The sequence below is a fragment of the Myotis myotis genome, unplaced genomic scaffold, assembly GCF_014108235.1.
Source record: "Myotis myotis isolate mMyoMyo1 unplaced genomic scaffold, mMyoMyo1.p scaffold_m19_p_15, whole genome shotgun sequence".
NCBI classification, from domain to species: domain Eukaryota; kingdom Metazoa; phylum Chordata; class Mammalia; order Chiroptera; family Vespertilionidae; genus Myotis; species Myotis myotis.
The window spans coordinates 17,446,962-17,469,798 of record NW_023416319.1 but is presented as its reverse complement, the minus strand read 5'-3'; the positions used below and the strand labels follow the sequence as shown (position 1 = coordinate 17,469,798).

The 22,837-nt window shown below is 52.4% G+C and overlaps 1 protein-coding gene across 2 annotated transcripts; it reads left to right on the top strand.

Annotated features, from left to right (window-relative positions):
• The first annotated feature begins 15,893 nt into the window (after window positions 1-15,893).
• KAZALD1 (Kazal type serine peptidase inhibitor domain 1) lies at window positions 15,894-20,588 on the top strand. 2 transcript variants are annotated; one of them, XM_036336275.1, is made up of 5 exons: window positions 15,894-15,984; window positions 17,635-18,184; window positions 19,195-19,355; window positions 19,438-19,585; window positions 19,776-20,588. In XM_036336275.1, exons 2-5 carry the CDS (start codon window positions 17,686-17,688, stop codon window positions 19,868-19,870), a joined length of 903 nt encoding a protein of 300 aa, XP_036192168.1. In that variant the 5' UTR covers window positions 15,894-15,984; window positions 17,635-17,685; the 3' UTR covers window positions 19,871-20,588. The 2 variants fall into 2 exon arrangements, with proteins under 2 accessions (XP_036192168.1, XP_036192167.1); XM_036336274.1 differs by lacking the exon at window positions 15,894-15,984 and adding an exon at window positions 15,991-17,217.
• Window positions 20,589-22,837: the final 2,249 nt, after the last annotated feature.

The following is a 22,837-nucleotide window of genomic DNA, read 5'->3' as shown; positions in this document are numbered from 1 at the left end:
AGGCGGGGATGGGCATGTATCCTGCTATCTTCCCCGTCACTGGGACTAATGAGACCGGCATTTTAGGGGGAGTTTAATCCCCAAGATTAGTCCCTACTGGTTAGGGCCAGCTTCAGCTCGGGCCCTATGGGCTCATGTGGGTCAGACTAGCCTAGACCCGCGGGATTCGGTGCCCAACGGGTTAAAGCCAAGGCCCCATTTCCTCCCAGTCAAGCTTGTCAATCTCAAGCCAGCCCCGCCCCTGGAGCCTGTCAGTCATCGGTAAAAGCCACACCTCTAGTACATAGCCAATCAGGAGCAGAGTCCCGCCCCTGCTGTGGCGCCCGTCAGTCAAAGTTAGACTTGACTCCACCTTCTTCCCGTTTCCCGGGCAACGGCTTCAGCGTCGCAGGCCTCAAATACAATTCATCTTCTCTACCTGAGCCTGGAACCTACGTCTCAGGTCAACTTCCCAGGTGACCTCGGTCCTGCACCGACAATCCGGAAGTCCCCTTTCTTCTTGCCAGAAGCGCCTCAGCGCCCGCCCCTTGATTTCCCTCCCGTAATCTTCGAGGTTTTCAAGGAACCTCGCGAGGCCTCTCCTGGGTCCCAAGCCCCGACTTGTTCCGCGGCCTCCGGGACTATTGGCCCCGTCTTTTGCGTCGTCCATCCCGCCTCCTTCTCTTCGCCCTGGCGTCCCATGCTCAGGAAACGTTCACTGAACTCTGTTAAGAGAGGGCCTCCGTGCCCGGCGCTGGGTAGAAACGACCTGCTGGGTGAACGGATTCCCTTCCCGTCTGCAGGTACACAGCCTGTACCCACTAGTCCTTCAGGGCGCCTCTCCCTCTCCCCTCTATGTCAATCTCCCCACACGTTGCAGTGACCTCGGGTCCTCACGCGGGGGCAACCTTTTGCTAGAAATAGTGGCGGGATCTTTATCTAGTTGGATCATTTCCCAAAAGGGAGCTTCCTTCTCTCTTCCTATGTGCATAATGTCTTTTTACTCGCAGGCAGCCCCAGCACGGGCTGCCAGAGGGATAATGGCACCCTCAGCTCTGGCCACAGCCTCTTTCAGCTTCCTTTTTTCAGTCTTCTCAGACAAGGGAGGTTTTGCAACTGAATTAAGGACAAGGAGAGTTGTGGGAGGAACCCTGCATAACTTGGGCTACACACACAACCCCTTCCTCCCCTCTACTTCATACATCCGGTAGGAAAATAACCCAAACAACAAGCTTCAGAGTGAAATGTTTGCTTATGGAGCAAGAGTTTGCTATGTTAATCTATTAAGTAACCAATACCACATATGTTATTATTTTTTTAATGATTACTGGAAAAAGATTTTATTTTTATTTCTTTTAAAGTTGGAATTTTTTTTTTTATTGATTTGAGAGAGAGTGTGTAAAAAAGAAAGAGAGAAACAGCCATGGCCGGTTTGGCTCAGTGGATAGAGCGTCGACCTGCGGACTGAAGGTCCCAGGTTTGGTTCCGGTCAAGGGCATGTACCTTGGTTTTGGGCACATCCCCAGTGGGGGGTGTGCAGGAGGCAGCTGATCAATGTTTCCCTCTCATTGATGTTTCTAGTTCTCTATCTCTCTCCCTTCCTCTCTGTAAAAAATCAATGAAATGTATAAAAAAGAGAGAGAGAGAAACATTGATTTATGTCATCATTGATTGATTATGTGCCCTGACCAGGGATCGAACATGCAATCTTGGCATATCAGGATGATGACCAACTGAGCTCCCCAGCCAGGTGACTGAAGACCTCCCCTCCTCTAACACCAGCAAGTTCTCAATCTTATTTATTTCTTTATGGGGGTGGTGGCAAAAAATGAAAATAGCTTTATTCTTTCTCTCCACACTCTGTTAAACTTGCTTTGTGGAAATTGACAACTTTTATTTCCCAGAAGGAGTACTTCTGGTTTGGTTTTAATTGAAGTTATTTTGTAGAAAACAGCAGACAATAATTGTGGCTAGCTTCAGTAAATAGGAGGCTGTATTGGAAGGATTTGTCCATAACTCTAAGAACCAAAGATGGAGTTAACCAATGTGGCCTTTGGAAGGGCAGAAAACTGGGCAGTTCTGGGGGCCTCAGTAACTGGAGTTTATGGGCACTACCACTAAGGTACAGCTTTCACCAACTCCAGTCCCTGATCTCTCCATTCAAGGTTCAAAAATTGGTAAAGCTTAGATTAGTTGCCTGCCCCTCGGAGGTGGCCAGAGGCCAGGGTCAAGTCACAAGGACATGGGACATCATTACTTCAGATACACCTCTGTGGTTGGGGCTGTTCCCAAAGCAGGGCAATCATTGTGAGCTGGGAATCGCCCTGATTGGTGTTTATTGCGTGTATTATTATTGGTCCTATACAGATAATTCTCTCCAGTTTAAATGAAAACCCCCGAGGGCAGCCACCGTTTCTTCACTTTTTTCCTCATTGTGATAAAAAACACATACCGCCCAACATAAAATTCACCATCTCAACCAATGGTTAAGTGCACAGCTCAGTGGTATTAAGTGTATTCACATTGTTGAGAAACAGATCTCCATAACTTTCATCGTGCACACCTGAAACTCTATACCCATTAAACAAGAACTCTTTACTTTTATGCCCACAGCACCTATAATAGTGGCTGATCCACAGTAGGTACTCTATACATATTTGCTGAATAAATGGATGTGGAATCCACAAGTGCCCTAAACCCCCCTCATTTGTTGGTCCTATATAAGGTCACTAACACAATGGCTCTCAATCTGTTTTACTCCTCAGCAAACAAAAAAAATTGTGACATATTCACAACCAAAACAATGGCTGACAGCTTTAGTGATAATCAGCCTGGAGGACGGGGAGCGTATCCTCCTAGGAAGGCATTTCCGAACCTTGGGGATAGGCCCCGCCAGAGTAACTCAGTAAATGGAGTGTCTTCCTGTGCACTGAAAGGTTGTTGGTTTAATTCCCAGTCAGGACACATACCTGGGCTGTGGGTTCCATCCCCAGTCAGGGCACTACAGAAGGCAAGCAATCAATGTTTCTCTCTCTCTCTCTCCTCTCCCTCCCTCCTTCTCTCTCTCTCCTTTTCCCTTACTCTCTCTAAGTGTGTCCTCCGGTGACATTAAAAACAAAAAAAAGAAGAATCTTAGGGTAGTGTGGCCTGACAAGTGCCTCAGGCAAAGTGAAGCTTGGCCCTAGATATGTTCCTGCAGCTCAGTCCTTCCTCTCTGTGTCTCTCTAGGAGTCCCAAATGCAGGCGGATGAGGGTGAGTGTCACATGTAATCAGAGCTACGGTCTCTAACTCTGATGTCTGTCTGCCTCCCTGCACATGCCAATACCTTTTCCCTTTGGCAGTTAGTTCCCCGTGGTGCTGACCTACCCTCCCTCTCTGCAGCTTCTTGGGGCTGGCCCGGAGCTATAATCATTTAAGGCATGCTAGAAAGGAGACACCTTCGCCTTATTCTCATCCAGTTCCTATCAAGTGGTCCCACAGCAGAGTTGCCTGGACCTCTAGTGATATAGTTTCATTTGCATGACCTCCTTTCTAGAGCACCAAGGCACAGTGAGGTGGGAAGTGGTGCTGATGTAAGATTAAGCATCACCCTATAATATACCTGGAAGCCTTGCTTTTTATGATACTTCTGCTGAGTCTGGTTCATCCTGCTGGACTTGCTAATCACTGCTAGTGATGTTCTTTCAGGGCCTCCTTTCTGCTCGCTGGCCTCTAACACCTGACCCCAGCTCTCAGACTCCCTTGCTTATATCTGATCCCCGAGTTGTGGGTAAGATTCAAGTCATTTTCCTTAGGCCAAATCAGATGACCTCTATTCAACTGTCCCAAACTTTCCAAGACCACTAAGGAAGGTTGTTGCTACAGGAAAACAGGCAGACGCTCCAAATCTGCAATTTCCAAACTATGTACCCAGGCACCCCAGAGTGAACTGAGAGGTCATTTTAAGTTTTTGAGGGAATTCCAACTCAGCAATACTTGACATCTGTTGGATACTGCATAAGCTACTAGCTTGAGCTCACAGTTTCAAAATTAGTTTGTGATGCATTACTTTCAATGTCTTTGCAAACCTGTTATTTTTTATGTTTTCTGTGACAAAAAAGCAAGAGCTACATAGAAGTCATATGGGGCAGGAAATGAGGATGGCAGTATCCAGGCTGATTCCTAGTTTTGAGAAGTTATGCAGAGCCCAACAGGTGCATATATATATGCCTAAGTGGCTGTTATGACCAAATGACCAGAATGACCACAACCAAACAGTTGCTATGATGTGCACTGACCATCAGGGGGCAGACACTCATGCAGGAGCTGCCTCCTGGTGGTCAGTGTGCTCCCACAGCCAACCTCCCGTGGCCCCTCCCCCTTGCTGGCTGGCCCCCTGATAGGCCTTGATTGTGGCCCAGGCCAAGGGAACCCACCCATGCACAAATTCGTGCACCAGGCCTCTAGTTAGTAAATAATTGAGGTAAAAAATGATATAAAAATATTCTTTTTTTTCTTCCAGTTTATGTGTATTAGTTTTCCAAACAGCTACAACAGAGTTAGGACATAAATACTTATTAAGTACTTAAAGGGGACTGTTAGATTTTTTTTGAGTGTGACCTGGGGTACTGTGACAAAATTACTGAAAAATTGAGGGTTCCGTGAATGTAGAGAGTTTGGGATTCCCTGCCCTAAATGAATGAAGAAAGAAATGAAGGAATGAGGGAATACCACTGGGTTGTATTTGGGTCTCAGACCAGCCCTCTGTAAATTCACCAGGTTCTGTGCCATTGTAGGAAATTCTCTTTGATTAAACTCTTTTTTAAAAATGTTTTTATGGATATCAGAGAGAAGAAGGGAGAGGGAGAGAGAGATAGAAACATCAATGATGAGAGAGAATCATTGATCAGCTGCCTCTTGTGTGCCCCCTACTGGGGACTGAGCCCACAACTTGGGCGTGTGCTCTGACCTGATTCAAACCGTGACCTCCTGGTTCCTGGGTCCATGCACAACCACTGAACCACAGAGGCGGGGCGAAATTCTTAACATTCCCCTCTGGGAAGTTCTAACTTTGTTTCAGTGATCCGGGTTTTTCAGTGACCAGAGGGCGGTAGAGTCCCTAGGGACTGGAAATGGTGGTGGTAACCTGGAAACCAGAGCTGCATTGGCTGGCCTTGTTCAGAAGATCAGAAGCAAAAGAGAGAATGGAGGCTGAGGACAGTGGGCCCCCTCCCTGCTGGCTCTGCTCTCCCTCTCAGCCTGGGCTGCAGTAGGTAGTCCACTTTCCTTAGTAAACTCCATCCCCAGAGAACTGCCCCACGCTGCGCCCCCTGGAGGCCACACGGGGTCTTTTGCACGGGACCTAAGTGCCTTCTCCCCGCCACTGGAAATCCAGGGGCCTTTGAAATCCCATCGGGTGGGAGGGAGGGGGTGGCCACCGCTGCAGCCCCACGCAGGTCCACGCTTCTCCCTCCTTCCCCACCCGCATCCTCAGGTGACTGGCGGGCGCCTTCGCGACGCTAAGACGGCAGAAGCGGCAGGTCCCCAGCTCCCCGGCTCATACATTAAAGATGCGGAGGCGTCGGGACTGTGGTGCCACAAACATGAAGACAAATTTTTAATCCCGAGCCAGAAGATGCCGGGAGATGGGGGCGCGGGAGAAAAATGAATTAGGTTTTTATTATGTGTTTTATTATGCTGTAATTGAACAGGATTAGGTGAGAATACAATATATTTCTGAGGCGGCTGCAAGGGGGAGGGGGCGGGAGAGAGAGACAGCGAAGCCCGCAGGGAAGTGGGGGCTCCGGGATGCAGCGGATCCCAGGGGAGGGCGGAGGAGCGGCGCCGCCCCGCCCCGGTGGCCCAGCACCCCTCCCCCCGTCCCCGGCAGTTAGGGCCAGGATGGGGAGTGGGGGGGGAGGCTTTGAAAGCCAGGGGGTTAGCGAAAGGCCCGCCTAGCATTTGCTGGAGGGGATGATGCTGCAGAGCTGGACAGGCCGGCCCCGGGAGGAAAATGAGTCCCAGGCGCGGAAGAGGCGCGGCTCTGAAATGACCGGGCGCTCTGGCTTCACTGGCGTCTCGGGGGCCCACGAATTCACGTTTGCTCCCCACATCTCGACCCTGCACACGTCGGGCACAGGCCTTGTAGGTCAGCAAACATCGGAGCGCCCACCTTATGCCCTCGACATAAAGTCGGACTCTCAGACACTCCGTCTCTCCCCCTATCTCTGGTGACCTCTGAAAAAAATGCATGCCCTGCAGGTCTAACCCAGCACCCTCCCCACCCCCACACCCCAGGAGACCTCAGGTACAGGGCGCCCAGGTGAGCCCCCGAACTGGGCCGTCAGCGCGGGGGTGGGCGAACCATCCTCTGGCCCCTGGAACCGTCTCCCCCCAGAGCTCGCCTCCCGCCCACCCCAGCCCCGCAGCCCCAGCCCCAGCCCCAGCCCCAGCCCCAGCCCCAGCCCCAGCCCCAGCCCCGCAGCTTCATTAAGGGCCGCCGCCTGCTCCGCGGCTCACCTGCTGCAGCGCCCCCCGCGCCCCGCCAGGGACTGACTCCTGGCGGTGATGAAGAGGCCCATTAGCCGCTTCTACCTTTAGGGCGGACCGGGCCTCTCTCCCCACCTCCCAATTAGGACGTGAGCAACCGTCAACCAAGATTAATCGTTGCCTGGCTCCGGGGCAGGGAGAGAAGCCCAGATACCGCTGCAGCGTCTCTCACTCCGCCCAGGCCAAGCTGGTGCGGGTCGAACGCACCATTTGCAGCCGCCACGCCTCCCTCCGCCTCCTTTTCCGGCCTCCCGCGCACCCGAGTCTCTCAGGTGAGCCCCACAGTGGGGTCCGGAGTGTCAGAGACCGGAGCCCTATTTCCTGCTGAGGCGAGGCGAGTGGGGGAGAAAGATACGCCCTCTCCAAGGTGCACTCCCAGCTCTCCCACGGGCTCCATTGAAAACTTCAGATCTTAATTGAGGGAATGACTATGGAAGCCATGGAGAAGCATCCTTAACCCCTTTCCTCCAAGTCACTTCTCTTATTCTCGCTCCTCGCTTCTGCATCTTTTCAGTATATGTACCATACACGTGCTTTTACCTTTATCTGTGTGGTCTCCCCCACTGGACTGTGGGCTCCAGGGGCAGGGACCACCGTTTTGCTCACCACGGCTCTGCGGCACCTACAGCAATTGTGAGCTGAATGGATGAGTAGGCAACAGGCTTGTTCCCTGTTTTGTTTTTTATTGCAACAACTGCTTCCTGTGCTAGCTTCTCCCACCCCCTCAGAGTACCTGCATTCATAATGTAACGGTAACATTATATCTCTGATTGTCAGTTTGATGTCTTCGCCCCCTTGAGGCCAGAAGCTCCAGGAAGGCAGGCCAGGGCTGGGCACACAGCGGCGTTCAGACTGCCATCAGGAAGTTCAGCCCTTCGTCCAGCAGATGATAGTGTGTGAGGGCTCAGGAGCCGTATAGCTCTTTCAGCACCATTCTTTTGAGGACTTCGTGGCCTGGAGAGGCAAAATGACTGGCCTGAGGTCACACAGCCAGCTAGAAGCAAAGCCAGGATGAAAATAACCTTTCTCTCCAGCACACTGTGGTTTTTCTCCAAAGGTCACATCATCTGAGACCCCGAGGAAACAGATGATGAACTCTGAGGTTTCTAAACCTTGGGAAATGTGTGTGGTGGTCCCAGGTATCTTTTCCTTTGGTGACAGAGGCCGAAAACCAGGACTACAGGCTTTATTAGGGGAGAAGGACCTGCAGGCTGCCTCGCAAGGGGGCACAGCAGCACGTGCAGGGGTGGGCACGCCTTTTGAGGGGTGGAATGGGAAGTGGTGGGGGGTTTAGTGTACTCGGTGCACTCTGATTGAAGGCTTACTGCATTGTCCATATAGGACAAGGGCTTAGGGTATTTGGCAGGTGTGGATTGGTGGTCCAATGTATAGTCCATATAAGGTACATGGTTAGTCACTCAGGTATTTCCGGGCTGCAGGTTACATCATACTCCGCCCACCAGTTGGGGGGAGGGAGGATCTATCAATGGTGGTCACCCAGAACTAAACCTCCTCCCCCCCAGGAACTTGGGGCCCAGGGGTGCCCTATACTTGGTATCAATAGGGGTAAACTCTTTCCATTAAGTCTCAACTCTAGTTTCTCTTCCTTGGATGTAAAACCAGGGGAGCCCCAGCTCTCCAGCCCCGGAGGGATGTGAACTGTCTCTGATCTCTCTCCACAAACCCCCCTCCCCACTTTCAGTAGCATCAGGAAAAAAAATAATGATCTGAGAGCAGAAAATGTGGGGAACTAGAGAGGAACTGCTGAGACGGAGACAGCGGCCCGAGCTCTTCCCTCCACCTCCTCACACCCCTGGTGTTACCTCTTTAGAACCCACTTACTCTGGGGGGGGGGGGGGAACTTGGTTTGGGGATGAGGGTAAGATCGATACTTCACTGGGTTTTGATGACCGCAGGCTTTCACCTGGCAGATAATGGGGTGAGCGTTGGTAAACTCTCACCGACTGAGAGGGCTCCCCCGGCCTTAATGAGATAATCAATACTTGTTCTCGGCTTAATTTCCATCTAATTGCTCTTTAACGACGCCGGATAATGGGCCGCCTCCTGTGAGGAGAGAGCTGGCTGGGAATCCGACCTGCCTCGGACTCCCGCCCCTCCCCTCTGGGCGGAGTGCCCTCACACAGGTGGGCTGGGGGCTCGCCACACTCCTGGGCCCGGCGGCTGGCGCTCCCTCCGCGTCTCCTCGCCCGGCCGCTGCCAGGTGCCCCAGGTGTTGTCGGGCCCCGCAGGGGACGCTCCGGGCCTTGGATGCCGGATCCCAGCCAAGGCTCCGGGTTCTGGGCTCCGGGTCCTCCATCCGACTGAACCTCAGAACCGCGCGGTGCCCTCGCCCCCTGATGGCGCCTCAGCCCCCTTTCCATCCAGCCGAGCCAGCCAGGCAAGGGGGACCTGTCCGGGCCTCCTAGCCGAGGTGAAGGGCCTCTGCACAAGCTCTTTCTGCTTTCCCTTCTCACGCGGCCCCGAGGTCTTAGGTAAACTGCTGTGGTTATGAACCTAAGAAGAGCTGGGATCATACGGTTTCCTGTGCCGTAGCTGAGCTGCCAAGGCAAAGGAACTCGGCTGGCCACCGCAGACCCTCAGGCAAGGAGGGGAGAGACTCAAGGATAAGGAAGGCTGCGGTGGGGCACCTGGGCCCCCCAGCTCAGACAGCCACCTGATTTCCAGCTCACCAGTCCCCCAAGCCCCCGTGGCCAGGGAGTTCCTGCCAACACCAGCAGCTGATATTGGCCCCAGCTGCTCTCACCTCCCCCCTGCCTGCCTCAGCACTAGGAGCAGCTGGAGGTTCCCCACAAGGCCTCCCGAACAGAACGTCCTCGCCTCACAGGGGACTAACCTGCCAGCGCCCATGGCCCCAGTGCATCTCTCCTCTTCTCTCTCTTTTTAAAAAATTGGTAATTCTCACCCGAGGATATAATTTTCCATTGATTTTTAGAGAGTGGGAGGGGGAGAGACAGAGAGAAACATTGATGTGAGAGAGACATATCGATTGGTTGCCTCCCCTACCGGTCCGCACCCTGACCAGGGCCAGGGATCCCGCCTGCAACTGAGGTACGTGCCCTTGACCGGAATTGAAACCACTGTCCTGCTTGGCTCCTGAATCTGGGGCATTTAAATTTATAAAATACCAGCTGCAGTTCTGGCTTCAGTTGCACTGAAGTTAGGCTGACAAACATAGTGATAGTGTTAGAATAGTGTATTGATTAGAATCAGACTTTGGACTTGGGCAGCCCCAGGTTTAAATCTTGCCTGTTTCTTACCAGTGTGACAGGGGGCAAACTTACCTACAGGCCTGAACCTCAGTTTTCTCATTTAAGAAAATAAGGTTCGCCCTATTTGGCTTAGTGTTGGCCTTCGGACTGAAGGGTCCCGGCATTGATTCTGGTCCAGGGCACATGCCTGGGTTTCAGGCTCCATCCCCGGTAGGGGGCGTGCAGGAGACAGCTGATCAGTGATTCTCATCATTGGTGTTTCTCTCTCTCCTCCCTTCCTCTCTGAAATCAATATAAATATATTAAAAAAATAAAGTTCATAATTTTACCTTTGTAAGTCTAAAATAGGATAATGTATATAAATTGCATGCCACAGTCTTGGCACACTAGAGCCATTTGATAAGTAGTGGCTATTATTGTTGTTATTGCATGTTAGAGCTGAAGGAATCATCTAATTCAAGGATCATAAACTCCAAGGCTACAGGAGCAGGCAGGAATCCTAAATGAGGGAACCAGGCCAGGTCAGGACTGTGGTAAGCTGGATAGTGCCAGCCCCACCTAAAACAGCAGCCAGTACATCTTCAATTGTTGCTAGGCAGATCAGATTCCTGACTTTTCTTAAGAAAATTTGGCAGCTTAGATATTAGCTCTAACTTTTCCTACCTCTCACCTCCCTATCTCAGCATCAGGAGCAGCTGGGGGTTCTCTCCAAGGCCTCTCTGAACATCCTGGCTTGAAAACTCTGGCCCCAAATTCTGGATTTTTCTACAAAATTTCACACAATTTAAATGTTGGCAATTAAGCAAAAAATTTAAAACACTGCCAAATACAAGAGGTCTGAAGGCAGAGTTCACCCTTTGTTTCTCAGAAAACTGAGGTGCTGGTATGTCACGGCTGTTGGCAAAACTAACTAGAAGCCTGGATTCTAAATTCAAATAAGAACTTCTCCTAAGAGGCCCTTCCTAGACCATGGGCTTTTCCAGCTGCCACCCACTGCAGATGCTGCTTGCTCTGCCCACAGTGCTCAGTGTTAGTATTTGGCAGCTACCGAAGCACAGGTCCTGGGTGATGGCAGCCTTCTCTCTGTTGATAGATCCAAAAATTTTTTTTAAATCCTCACCCGAGGATATTTTCCCACTGATTTTTAGAGATAGTGGAAGAGAGAGGGAAAGACAGAAATATTGGTTTGTGAAAAGCACATCGATTGGTTGCCTCCTGCAGGAGCCCTGAGCAGGGCCCAGGCTGGGAAGGAGCCTGCAACTAAGGGACGTACGTGCCTTTGACTGGAATCAAACCTGGGACCCTTCAGTCCGGAGGCCGATGCTCTATCTACTGAGCCAAACTGGCCAGGGCAAATACAAATTCTTGTAAAATGTTGTAGAGGGCACTGTAATAGCCAATCAAGTCCCAGGACCCTGGAGATCTCAACTCCTAATTTAAAGATCTATTTTCTTTTTTTTATTCCCCCTTTGTACTACATAGTATATAATTCTCCTTCCTTTCATTTAAAAAAATCATTTTAAAAAAACAATTACAGCTGACATACAATATTATATTAGTTTTAGGTGTACACCCTAGTGATTAGACATTATATAACTTACTAAGTGATCATCCTGAGAAATCTCATACCTATCTGACACCATACATAGTTATTAGAATATACTTCCTATGCTGTTCTTTTTTTAAAAGAGAATATTTCCGAGTTTAAAACAATATTTTATATATATGTATTTATTGATTTCAGAGAGGAAGGGACAGGGAGAGATAGAACATCAATGATGAGAATCATCGATTGGCTGCCTCCTGCATGTCCCCCACTGGGGATCAAGCCCGCAACCTCTGCATGTGCCCTTGACTGGCATTGAACCCAGTCTGCAGGCCAACACTCTACCCACCGAGCCAAACCAGCTAGGACCCTATGCTGTTCTTTACATCCACATGACTATTCTGTAACAACCAATTTGTAGTTCTTAATCCCTTCACACCTTTTGCACCCATCCCCTTAAACCCCCTTCCATCTAGCAACCATCAAAATGTTCTCTGTATCTATGAGTCTATTTCTGTTCTGCTTGTTTATTTTATATTTTATATTCAATTGTTGACAGATATGTATTAATTGCCATTTTATTCATTATTTCTTCTTTGATGGTGATGAACTTTATTTCTTGTCTGGGGAACTCCTTATACATCTTTCAATTCTAAACAATAGCTTTGCTGGGTAGAGTAATCTTGGTTGTAAGTCCTTACTTTTCATCACTTTGAATATTTCTTGCCACTTCCATCTGTCCTGCAAAGTTTCTGTTGAGAAATCAGCTAACAGTTTTATAGGGGCTTCCTTGTGGATAATGAACTGCTTTTCTCTTGCTGCTTTTAAGATTCTTCCTTTAACTTTTTGCATTTTAATTATGATGTGTCTTTGTGTGGGCCTCTTTTGGTTCATCTTGTTTGGGACTCTCTGTGCTTCCTGGACTTGTATGTTTATGTCCTTCACCAGGTTAGGAAAGTTTTCTGTCATTATTTTTTCAAATAGGTTTTCAATTTCTTGCTCTCTTCTCCAGTTGGTACCCACATGATGCAAATGTTGGTATACTTGAAGTTGTCCCAAAGGCCCCTTACACTATCTTTATTTTTTGGATTTTTTTTTCTTTTTGCTGTGCTGATTGGGTGTTTTTTCTTCCTTATATTCCAAATCACTGCTTTGATTCTCAGCATCCTCTATTCTACCCTTGATTCCCTGTAAATTATTCATCGTTTCAGTTATATGTATCCTTCATTTCTGACTGGTTTCTATGTCTTTTTTCATGCTGTTGAAGTTCTTACTAAGTTCTTGAGCATCCTTATAACCATTGTTTTGAACTCTGTATCTGGCAGTTTGTTTGACTCCATTTCATTTAGTTCTTTTCTGGAGATTTCTTCTGTTATGTCATTTGGGACCTGTTTTTTTGTCTCTGCATTTTGGCTGTACCCCTACGTTTGTTTATATGTTCTCTGTATCTATGATATACTAATTACTAATGTTGAAGGTACACATATTACATGAAGCGGTAATTCTACTCCTAGGTGTATCCCAATTTATATAAAAGTTAAAAGAAAGTAAAATTATAGAATTATAAGTGAATAATTAATAAAGAGAAAGGATTAATAATTGGGAGGAGGCATGATGGGAACTTTTGGAGGTGTTAGCCATGTTCTGTTTCTTGACGTGGGTGATGATCAGATGAGTGTTCATTTGTAATGATTAATTGAGCTATAAAGCAATTTTGTGTACTTTTCTGCTTGTCTGTTATAGATCAAAACAAAAATAAATGTAGAAAGAGTCTAAATGATGTAAACATCCTTTTTAAGTTTATCAATACAAAATGTGGCCAAGTAATTAGGTCAGATGGAGCTACAAGTCTCCATCTCAAAGGTGAATGGGAAACTGGGGGTGAAGGGGGAAGCTGCCTCCTGGGATATAAGAAAAGTAAACTGAAGAAATTTTCACCTGATTTCTTTCTGCATGTTTTAAAGCTTGTTCAACTTGCCTTAATGCCTAGGTATTCCAGAGAGTTAGTCTCCTGGGTATTCCAGCTTTCATTTAGTAACATATAGCTGAATTATAATGCTTATTTTCTTACCTGGCTGTTCCAACTTTCTACATTTATCTCAACATCCTAATTTACCTATAAAACATCATCTACTTTATTATGAAAAATAATTTTACAAAATAATAGTGAATATTATACTCAACCATATGCCTCATTCCAAATTCTCTTAGGGTGTTTATTGATGATATATATGATAAATATTTACATGGTTGTGATCAGTATCCATATACTTCTCCTTTTCACTTAACCTTCTTTTCCTATACATATTTTTCACTTTGACTGAGTTCAACTATTTGTCATAGTAGGTAGCTACAAGGTATTCTGTCTTAATTACCTAGTTGAGCCTTTTTGTTTTTTTACTTAACTGATTCTTATGTTCAGAGGAAGCCCAATTCCTCTGTATCCATTTCTAATGGGCCAATGTAGACTATTTGTTTCACTGCTTCTTCCTCAAAGTTGCAATCCCACTATTTTCACCAGCTGTATCAAAACAGGGCTCATGAAGTGACAGGTTAGAATGTGTGGATCCTTCCAAGTAATTTCTTATCAACTTACACACTGATTCTTTATGTTTCATCTTATACTAGAGGCCCGGTGCATGAAATTCGTGCAGAGGGGTGTTCCTTCAGCCCAGCCTGCACCCTCTCCAATCCAGGACCCCTCAGGGGATGTCCAACTGCTGGTTTAGGCCTGATCCTGGGCAGTCGGATATCGCTCTCATAACCATGGACTGCTGGCTCCTAATCACTTGCCTGCCTGCCTGCCTGGTCACCCCTAACTGACCCCTCCCCCCACTGGCCTGATCGCCCCTCACTGCCTCTGTGTGCCAGCCTGATCGCCCCTAACTGGCCCCCCCTGCCGGCCTGGTCTCCGCTAACTGCCCCCCCCCAGCCTGGTCACCCCCAACTGCCTGCCCCTGCTGGCCTGGTTACCCCTAACTGCCCCCCTTGCCAGCCTGGTCGTCCCTAACTGCCCCCCCCCCGCTGTCCTGGTCGCCCCCAACTGCCCCCCTACTGGCCTGGTCACCCCCAACTGCTCTCCCTGACAGCCTGGCTGCCCCTCATGGCCCCCCTGCTGCCCTGGTCGCTCCATGCAGCCTGCTGTTCAGTCATTTGGTCGTCCCTCACTAACCCTCCCTGCCGGCCTGGTCACCCCATGCAGACTGCTTGTTCAGTCGTTTGGTCATCCCTCACTAATCCCCCTGCCAGCCTGGTTGTAGGCAGCCATCTTGTGAGGGTCAATTTGCATATTACTTCTTTATTATATAGGATTGTTCATTTGTACAGGACCCATTTCAACCTGTCATATTTCAGTTATCTCATGGGTTGTTGCTGAAAGAAAGTGCAGGTATGAAAACCTGTAAACTCCAGGTTATGATTCACAGTGGAAAGCAAACTACAGTCTATACCACACTCCTTTTTCAGTACAAACATCTACAGGAAAGGGTGGGGGACAGAGGCAGGACCATCTGTTCTTCAACAAATTCTAACTTCACCCTCTAGTTTAAATCTGAATCTAGTCTCCCTCATGTAGACACTCAAAGAATACTGCCACCTGGCTTCCCTCCTTGTAGTACTTACATCGTCTAGATTAGAGAATCCTTTCTCTGTGGCCCAACAATTTTTCACGACCCGGTCAAACTGATTCAACATTCTCAAACTATAAATATGCAAGATGTTTAGTAACTTTATGATGCAAATAGATGTTCCTGAATGTGTTTTGGAGCCTTAATGGATAGTGTCAGATAATGAGGATCTGAGAACGTATCTAAACGTTTTCGAATTGTGTCTTGGGCAAATAATTCCCTTCTAAAAGTATTTCCACAACATGTGGTGTTTTCCTGGAACAAAATCTCTACTTAAGAAAAACACATTTCCTATTTACTCAACATCTTTGGTGTCTACTGTATGCACGATGTTCTCCTCACTAACCGCAAGCCCACCAGAGGGCGCTCGGTCCCTGTCTATCCAGTCTTCATCCGCGACACAGAAAATCCAGGTTAACCTTGACTTCCACACGCCGGAAGTCGTTCACATTTAATCCACAAATATTTACCAAGAACTTTCTGGGCTGTCAGGCGCGGAGCTAGGTTCTCAAGATACAGTGGTGAGTTAGACACGATTCCTAATACCAGACGCTTGGAGCATAGCAAAGACGGAACGTAAACAACCGCCTACCATAAAGTGCGGTAAGAGAAGAGGTTCAAGGTCTGTAAAGTTTGTTGTTTAAATATTGGCGCCAAGCCTTAGAAGCGGGTCACAATTCCTTAAGCGACCGGACTGCTTCCGCTCGATATTCCGGGCAACGATCTCCGTCTCAAGGTATTTTGTGTAAGTCAGAGCCAGAGGCGTCTCCTTGGGTGAATGGCTCCATTAGCCGCCGCCGCAATTTCAATCTCTACCCCCCTCCCCCTCAGAGGGGCTCCCGCAGTTCTACAATTCACTTCTGCCCCAGCTCCACACTTGAGCTGCCCGAAGGCCCAAAATAAGGAATTACCCACAAGTACCAACCAAAGCTGGCCCCGCCCATTCTTTTTCCGGTTTAAAACCCGCGGGCTTTTCCTGTTTTGAATTCCTAGACTTCCTGTTCTAGTTCTCGCGACAGTTTCGAGACAACACGTGAAGTTCGCTTCCCGTCCCTCCTCTGAGTTGGAGACCAGGTAACAGGGCACCTGTCTTCGCGCACCTGATCAGCCCCTTCCGGCCGGGACTGGCCTGTGCGCTGCTGGGGAGCCCCGAAGGGGAAGGGCTGGGACCAGCGCGGGCCGGGCGGGAGACCCCCGCCTCCCTCGGAACTTGACTCTCGGGGCCGCTAGTGCGCATGCGGGGCCGACCCCCCGGGCGGTCTCGAGGCCGCGGACCCGCTCGGACTTCGGGGTGGGTCTGGAGGCCGCCGCTCCGGTCGCTCCGCCCCGGCCAGGCCCTTCTGGGCGGAGCCTGACTAAATGCAGTCCCCTCCCCTGCAGACCTCCGCGTTGGTCCCGGGAAACAGAACTTGAGCCTGGCTTCTGTGAACCGCCTGGGGCCGGCGGGGCGGGGCGGGGCCTGGCAGACCCCCGGTCAGGCGGGCGGGCCTCCAGAAATGCTCTCCTCCCTGTCCCTCGCCCCAAGTGCCACGGTGGCGGCGCCGGTGGCGGCTAGAGACCGTATGCTCCGGCCCTGCTAGCTTCGCCTCCGTAACCTGTAATCCCGACGGGGAGGCGCCCCGCCCACCTCTTCCTGCGGCCGCTAGTCGGCTGGAACCTCTAATCACCATGCTCATCCGCGATCAAAACACCTGCCGGATGTAGGGAGGGAGGAGGAGGCCAGATGTGGGGAGGCTGATGTAAGCGCCCCGTCTCTGGTCGGCGCCTGGGTGAGGAAGCTGGACGGACAAGCCTTCAATCACCCCCGGGAGGCCGGTGTTGGGCTGCGGGGAGACGACTTTGCGAGGCCCCGCTCTATACAGGAGCCCCGACAGGCACCAGAACCTCTGCCCCAAGGACTGTAAAGTCAGATGGGACAGGGCCTGGCCGGCCAGCCAACTCTGCGAGCTTCGCAGCTACCCCTATACCGCCCCCCACCCCGGTCTCTGGCCGTCGCCCAGCTTTGGTGTCTGGTTACGGCTCCTCTGTTTTCACTGTGACTTTGGTCCAGGCCGAGGGAAGTGGCCCAGGAGGATCCCGTGCAGCCGCATAAACTTGGCCGCTTCAGAAGGAGGGGGTAGCTTGCGGGTGGGGAGGTGGGGTGCGACGTCTAGGGGCGGGGAGAGAGGCGGAGGAGCTGCTCTCCGAGCCCAAGTCCGTGGGCTCTCAGAGATCCTTAAGCCGGAGCAGAGTCTCCACCGCTTTATTTCCACTGTCTGCTCCTTTGGAAGCACTGGCCGCGCTGAAGGACTTAGTCCCGGACAGTAGGTGAGCGCTCTGGGCCCCAGGACACCCCCTCCCCCTCCCCTCCCCTTATTAATAACTCATTTCATGTTGGGGCCATCCATTCCCATCCAGTTCTAGGGCAGGAAGCTTCAGAGTTGGATGGTGTGTATTGGTAGTGCTGGTGTGTGTGTGGGGGGTGTGTGTGTGTGGGTGTGTACATGCGTGCACGTGCACGCCTGAGCTTTATCACCCCATCCTCTCACCTCTCCCTAATCCCCCCACCCCAAGAACAGCCCAATCATTTACCACGCACTGTAACTGGATGACCCATGTGCCCCGGCGTTGAGGGTCTACTTGACTCCAGGGTAGCAGTGGAGGGGGCAGTGCTAGAGTCAAACTTTGGTACGAGGAACAGTGAGGTTGCGTCTGACCTCCTGACCTGGCTTCCCTCCCCGGCAGGGTGCACGAGCCCGCTGATGCCCCAAGTGCTCGCAGGGCTTCCAGCTAACCATGCCACAGCCGCTCGCCGCTGCCTTGGCGCTGCCCCTGCTGCTGCTGGCGGCGCGGACGCCGCTCCCGACTGGTGCGAGGCCGTCGCCAGGCCCGGATTACTTGCGCCGCGGCTGGCTGCGGCTGCTGGCGGAGGGCGAGGGCTGCGCTCCCTGCCGGTCCGAGGAGTGTGCCGCGCCGCGGGGCTGTCTGGCCGGCCGGGTGCTCGACGCTTGCGGCTGCTGCTGGGAATGCGCCAACCTCGAGGGCCAGCTCTGCGACCTGGACCCCAGCGCCCACTTCTACGGGCGCTGCGGCGAGCAGCTCGAGTGCCGGCTGGACACAGGCGGTGACCTGAGCCGCGGGGAGGTGCCGGAGCCGCTGTGCGTCTGCCGCTCCCAGCACCCGCTCTGCGGCTCCGATGGCCGCACCTACTCGCAGATCTGCCGTCTGCAGGAGGCGGCCCTCGCTCGGCCCGACGCCAACCTCACTGTGGTGCATCCAGGGCCCTGCGAATCGGGTAGGGTCTCCTACTCACTGGGGGCAGTTCTCCCTGACCCCCGACGGCATTTGTTCTTGGCCTGCGGGTCCGCTGAGGACGACACGCCTGAAGGTTCCAGACCCACCTGCAGGGACCAAGCCTGAGGGAGCAGACACATAGCCAACTGTTGGCCTCAAAACAGAAAATGAAGTGACTCCTAGAATTCCCCCTAGACCACTGGAGCCGGGCGGGGAGACAGGATCCTGTGATGAAATCAGGTTTCATTTGCGCTAGTATAGCAAGCTCCTCACCTCCCCATCCCAGCCCCCTCTGTGCTGAGGGATTAGTGGAGGAGGGGGCACTTCTAACCCGCCCCCCATCCTGGGGAGCTCAGGGCCATTCAAGTATCAAGTTTTATTTGGCGGCTTTAGTAACTTTCACTTCCGGAGCCCCTTTGATGGGTCTGACTGGCTGAGGCTGCCAGGAAAACAAACACCCTGTGGGGGTCCCAACACTTTCTCCAGCTCCAGGCTTTCTGCCTGCCGCCAGGATGGTTTCAGGTTCTCTGCTTAGCCGTCAGGATGCCTCTCCCACCCCGCCAGGGTGAGGTGGGGGAAGGGTAGCTTTTGGGGCCTTTGGCAACCAGACCTGGATAGAAAAAGGGGTGGGGGTGGAAGAGGGAAGTGTTGGTTACAAACACTGGGATGGGGGCCTAGAGGGTGGAATGAGGACAGGGGAGCAATCAGGGACAGAGTGTGGCTGCCAAGCTGAGGTTTGTATGTGTGTGTGTGTGTGTGTGTGTGCGCTTGTGTGTGTGCGTGTGCGTGCTTGTTTGTGCATCTTGTTTGCAGGTACATCCCCATCTCTGTGTTTGCACTCTTTGTGGACCTGCATCCACATTAGTGTGTGTGTCATGTTGTGTTCATGGAGGTGTATTTACCTCTGCACACATTGTGTCCCCCACGAACGTGTTCACCATGGTTTGTAATGGGATCCTTGCTGGGCTGGGTGTGCCACCCTGTTCTCAGGCCTCCCACCTCCATCCCCAGAGCCCCAGATCGTGTTGCACCCCTACGACATTTGGAATGTGACGGGGAAGGATGTGATCTTTGGCTGTGAGGTGTTTGCCTACCCCATGGCCTCCATCGAGTGGAGAAAGGACGGCTTGGACATTCAGCTGCCAGGAGATGACCCCCACATCTCTGTGCAGGTAGGGCTAGGGAGCAGAGCTTCCCCAGGGGCAGCCCAGGGCCCACCTAGAAGGACCCTGCTGACTCCTCCTCTGGTTACAGTTTAGGGGTGGACCCCAGAGGTTTGAGGTGACAAGCTGGCTGCAGATTCAGGCTGTTCGTCCCAGTGATGAGGGCACCTACCGCTGCCTGGCCCGCAATGCCCTGGGCCAGGTGGAGGCCCCAGCTAGCCTGACTGTACTCACACCTGGTAAGGGGGAGGAGCCCTGGGTTCTGGAGGCAGGAGGGGATGGTGGTGGATTCGGGCCCTCGAGTGTGTATCCATGTGTGTATGTGCATGTAAGTACACATGTAAGCATGGCTTTCTCACAGACTGGGATATGTGGACACTGACAGCCCCTCTTTCCTGTTCTCTCTCCTTTGTCCACATGTGTTTGTAGACCAGCTGAACTCCACAGGCCTCCCCCAGCTACCATCCCAGCACCTGGTTCCCGAGGAAGAGGCTGAGAGTGAAGAGGGCGAGGAGTACTACTAGGTCCGAAGCCCTGGCCCTTGGGGGTGGGTTGAGTGGGGATAGTGTTCATCCCTGCTCTTGAAAAGATCTGGAAAGGGGGAGCAGGGCCCCTTCACATTATTGCTTTAATGCCTTTACTGGGGGAGACATGGTAGTGGTGGAGAGTAGACAAAAACTGGAGAAGGGTAAGGAGAGAGGCAGAGACTAGGGAATAGGGGTGATGGGATGCAAAGAAGCCCATGCAGGAGATACATGGGCCAACTAGGGAGAAGGCAACAGCTGCCTGCTGGTCCCTAGGCGGGTGGAGGGTGGCGTGGGGGTGGGGGGGAGAGGAGCAGTCACAAAAAGGTGTAGACAACAGGTTCCTCCCTTGCTCTCCAGCAGCCCTGCTCAGCCAGTCTTCCTAACTGCCCTTCCGCACAGCTCCTCCTGTTATTTTCCTAGTCCCTCATCTCTGCCTTCCTCAGGTTGCTCTTTCTCAGAACTAACCTAGAAATTTGCCCCTCTCCTAAGTCCCATTGCACTCACTAACTGCGGTCCCTTCTGCTGTTCACCATCTGCTGCCCAGGAGAGCACAATGGAGCATGGTTTAGTTTAGCGCAGAAAGAGGGGCATTTGGTCATGTCTGATTTCTCCTGTCATTCTGAAAACTCCGTGTCTTACACCACTTTATATTGGACAATGCCTAGCACAGGACTGGGCACAGTAAGCATACAATAAAGACATATGAACAAGCTGAGACACACAGATGGTTTATGCAGATGTGCACACGAAGACTGAATTTCCTGGTAGTAAGACCCTGGCTTCCCGAAGCTGTGGGTCCTGCTCTCTAAGCACATGTCTGCCAGATGCACAGGGAGGATGCTGGAGCTGGGGCCTACCCTGGCCTCTGGGAGGCGGAGGCTGGAGCCATCTGGGTGGAGGAGGGCATTCCCCAGGCTGAACTCCGTTGGGGCTGGTCTAGAGAGAGACTGCCTGCCCCTCTGTCTCACCCTGGTCTCCCCAGGCAGAATGGGGAAGCAGGTCTATGTGAGTAGTACCCAATATGAAAGCAAGAACTGGGTGGAGAAGTTTGGCTAAATGCAGGGGCCACACGCTAGGGTTCCCCTAGGAACCCACCCTTTCCTCACTGAACACAAAATCATGGTAAGCTGACTTCCGCATCGGCTCCAAATCTGACCTTTCTGGCCTAGGGTCCCCCTTGAAAGCAGACTTTCTCACTCCCCAAGTCTCTCTCTCCACTCCCCTTACCTGGGCGAGGGACGCTGGCGAGGCGGTGTTTATGGACTAAGTGAAGAAGATGAAAGCTTAAGTTCTGGAGCCACATAGGATGGCGACGGCCTCCTGCGCGCCTGGGCTACGCCCGGAGCTTGGCGCCACCGCGGGAGGGATCACAGTTAGTTCGGTGTCTGAGCTTGTCCTCTGGGGCCCCACGCAGGAGCCCGGCCGCTCGAGAGGGGCGTGGCCCGGAACCCCAACCCCAGGGCTTGGCAGCCCCTCTCAGAACAGCAAGGCTCCTCCCGAAGTTAAACCGCGGGACAGCTCTCGTGGCCTGGCGGGGAGCCCCGCGGCTCCAGAGCTGCGCTCAGCAACATACTTGGGGCGGATCCGAGGCGACCGCGGAAGCAGGAGCAGGGATGTGAGCCGTGTGGTGGGGAGAAGGGGGTCGGCTGGGCGCTGAAAGAGGGGCCGCTGCCTGGGAATTCCCCCCTGGCTTGTGCTTCGTGGTGGGGACTCCGACCTAGCCGGGCTCGAAGGCGCCCCCTGGAGGGCTCGTCGCGCCCACCTGCAGAGCAGAGGCTTCCCCCCCGCCCCCCGCGACCCTAGAGGGTCACACGAACCCCCACGAGAGGGTGCGTGTCCCCCTCGATTGCTCTTGCAGCAAGTTTGGGGGCAGCCCCCCTACAGCCCCAGTTTCTCCCTCCGCGACCGAGCTGGCTGAGGCTGCGCAGCCTGGAATATGGAATAGGAGGAACCCCTGCCGCGCCCTCTTCATCTCCCCCCTCTCCTTCCCCCGCCTCTGCTCAGCGGCCCGGGCTTTAATAACGTCGCTGGAAAGTGACACGCGATTTATTATTAAAGTAATGCGGGGACGGGAAAGGTTTAATAAACGCGCTGCGATGCCGAGGATTATTCACCGCAAATAAATGAGAGCGCGGGCGGCGTTTTAATAAATAATTTCCCGCCGCTCCCGGGGGACGAGCGGAGAGCAGGAGGGGGAGCTGAGCTGCTGCCAGAACTCCCGGCGCCTCCCCACGGGTTTCCGAGCCTCCCCGCCTGTGTCGTGCTGGGTTGCTCACACCGACGAGTGAGGCTCAGGAAAGCTGGCTCCGAGAGGTCCGGGCGGAGGCAGGCGGGAGAGCCTGTGCCCCACCCCTCTCCTCCCACCTCCGGGGTTTTAAGTAGTTTTGCATAAGATGAGCGAATGCGCTGCCTTCGGGCTCCGAACCAGAGATCCAGAGATCCGGAGTCAAGACCGGGCAGGAAGTGTTCATCAGGACCAGCTCCTTCCCAGCCCAGGGTCCAAGTCCCAGGGCCTGGCCATTCTCCTCCCAGCCTTTGGCTGACCCAGGCTGGGCGTTCAGGGTGTAGAGAGCCGCAGAGAGCTATGTGTACAGGTGTAGAGGGGTCACGTGTGTGCAAGTGACCCTGTCTCCCTCCTCGGGGTTGTGGGGCTGGGTCACTGAGCCTGGCTGCTCATTGATAGGCTCGGCGGCCGGGGAGGAAGGGCCACGGAGCCTGGTCTGAACCTGCCGAGTCCTGGTGCAGCCCAGTCTCTGGCTCGCTGGTGAAGGGGTGGATTTGAGCTCAGGTGGAGAAGAATTCGGAGCCCCAAGGGGGAAGTCCGCCCCTTCTACAGAAGCCTGGAGGCCCAAGAGTATGAACTGGATATCGGATAGGGCCGAGATTGCAGACTTTGGGGACCAAGGACACGCCCAGCACGCTGGGCAGGGGAGGGAGGGGGAAGCTTGCGGGGTACACAGGCTC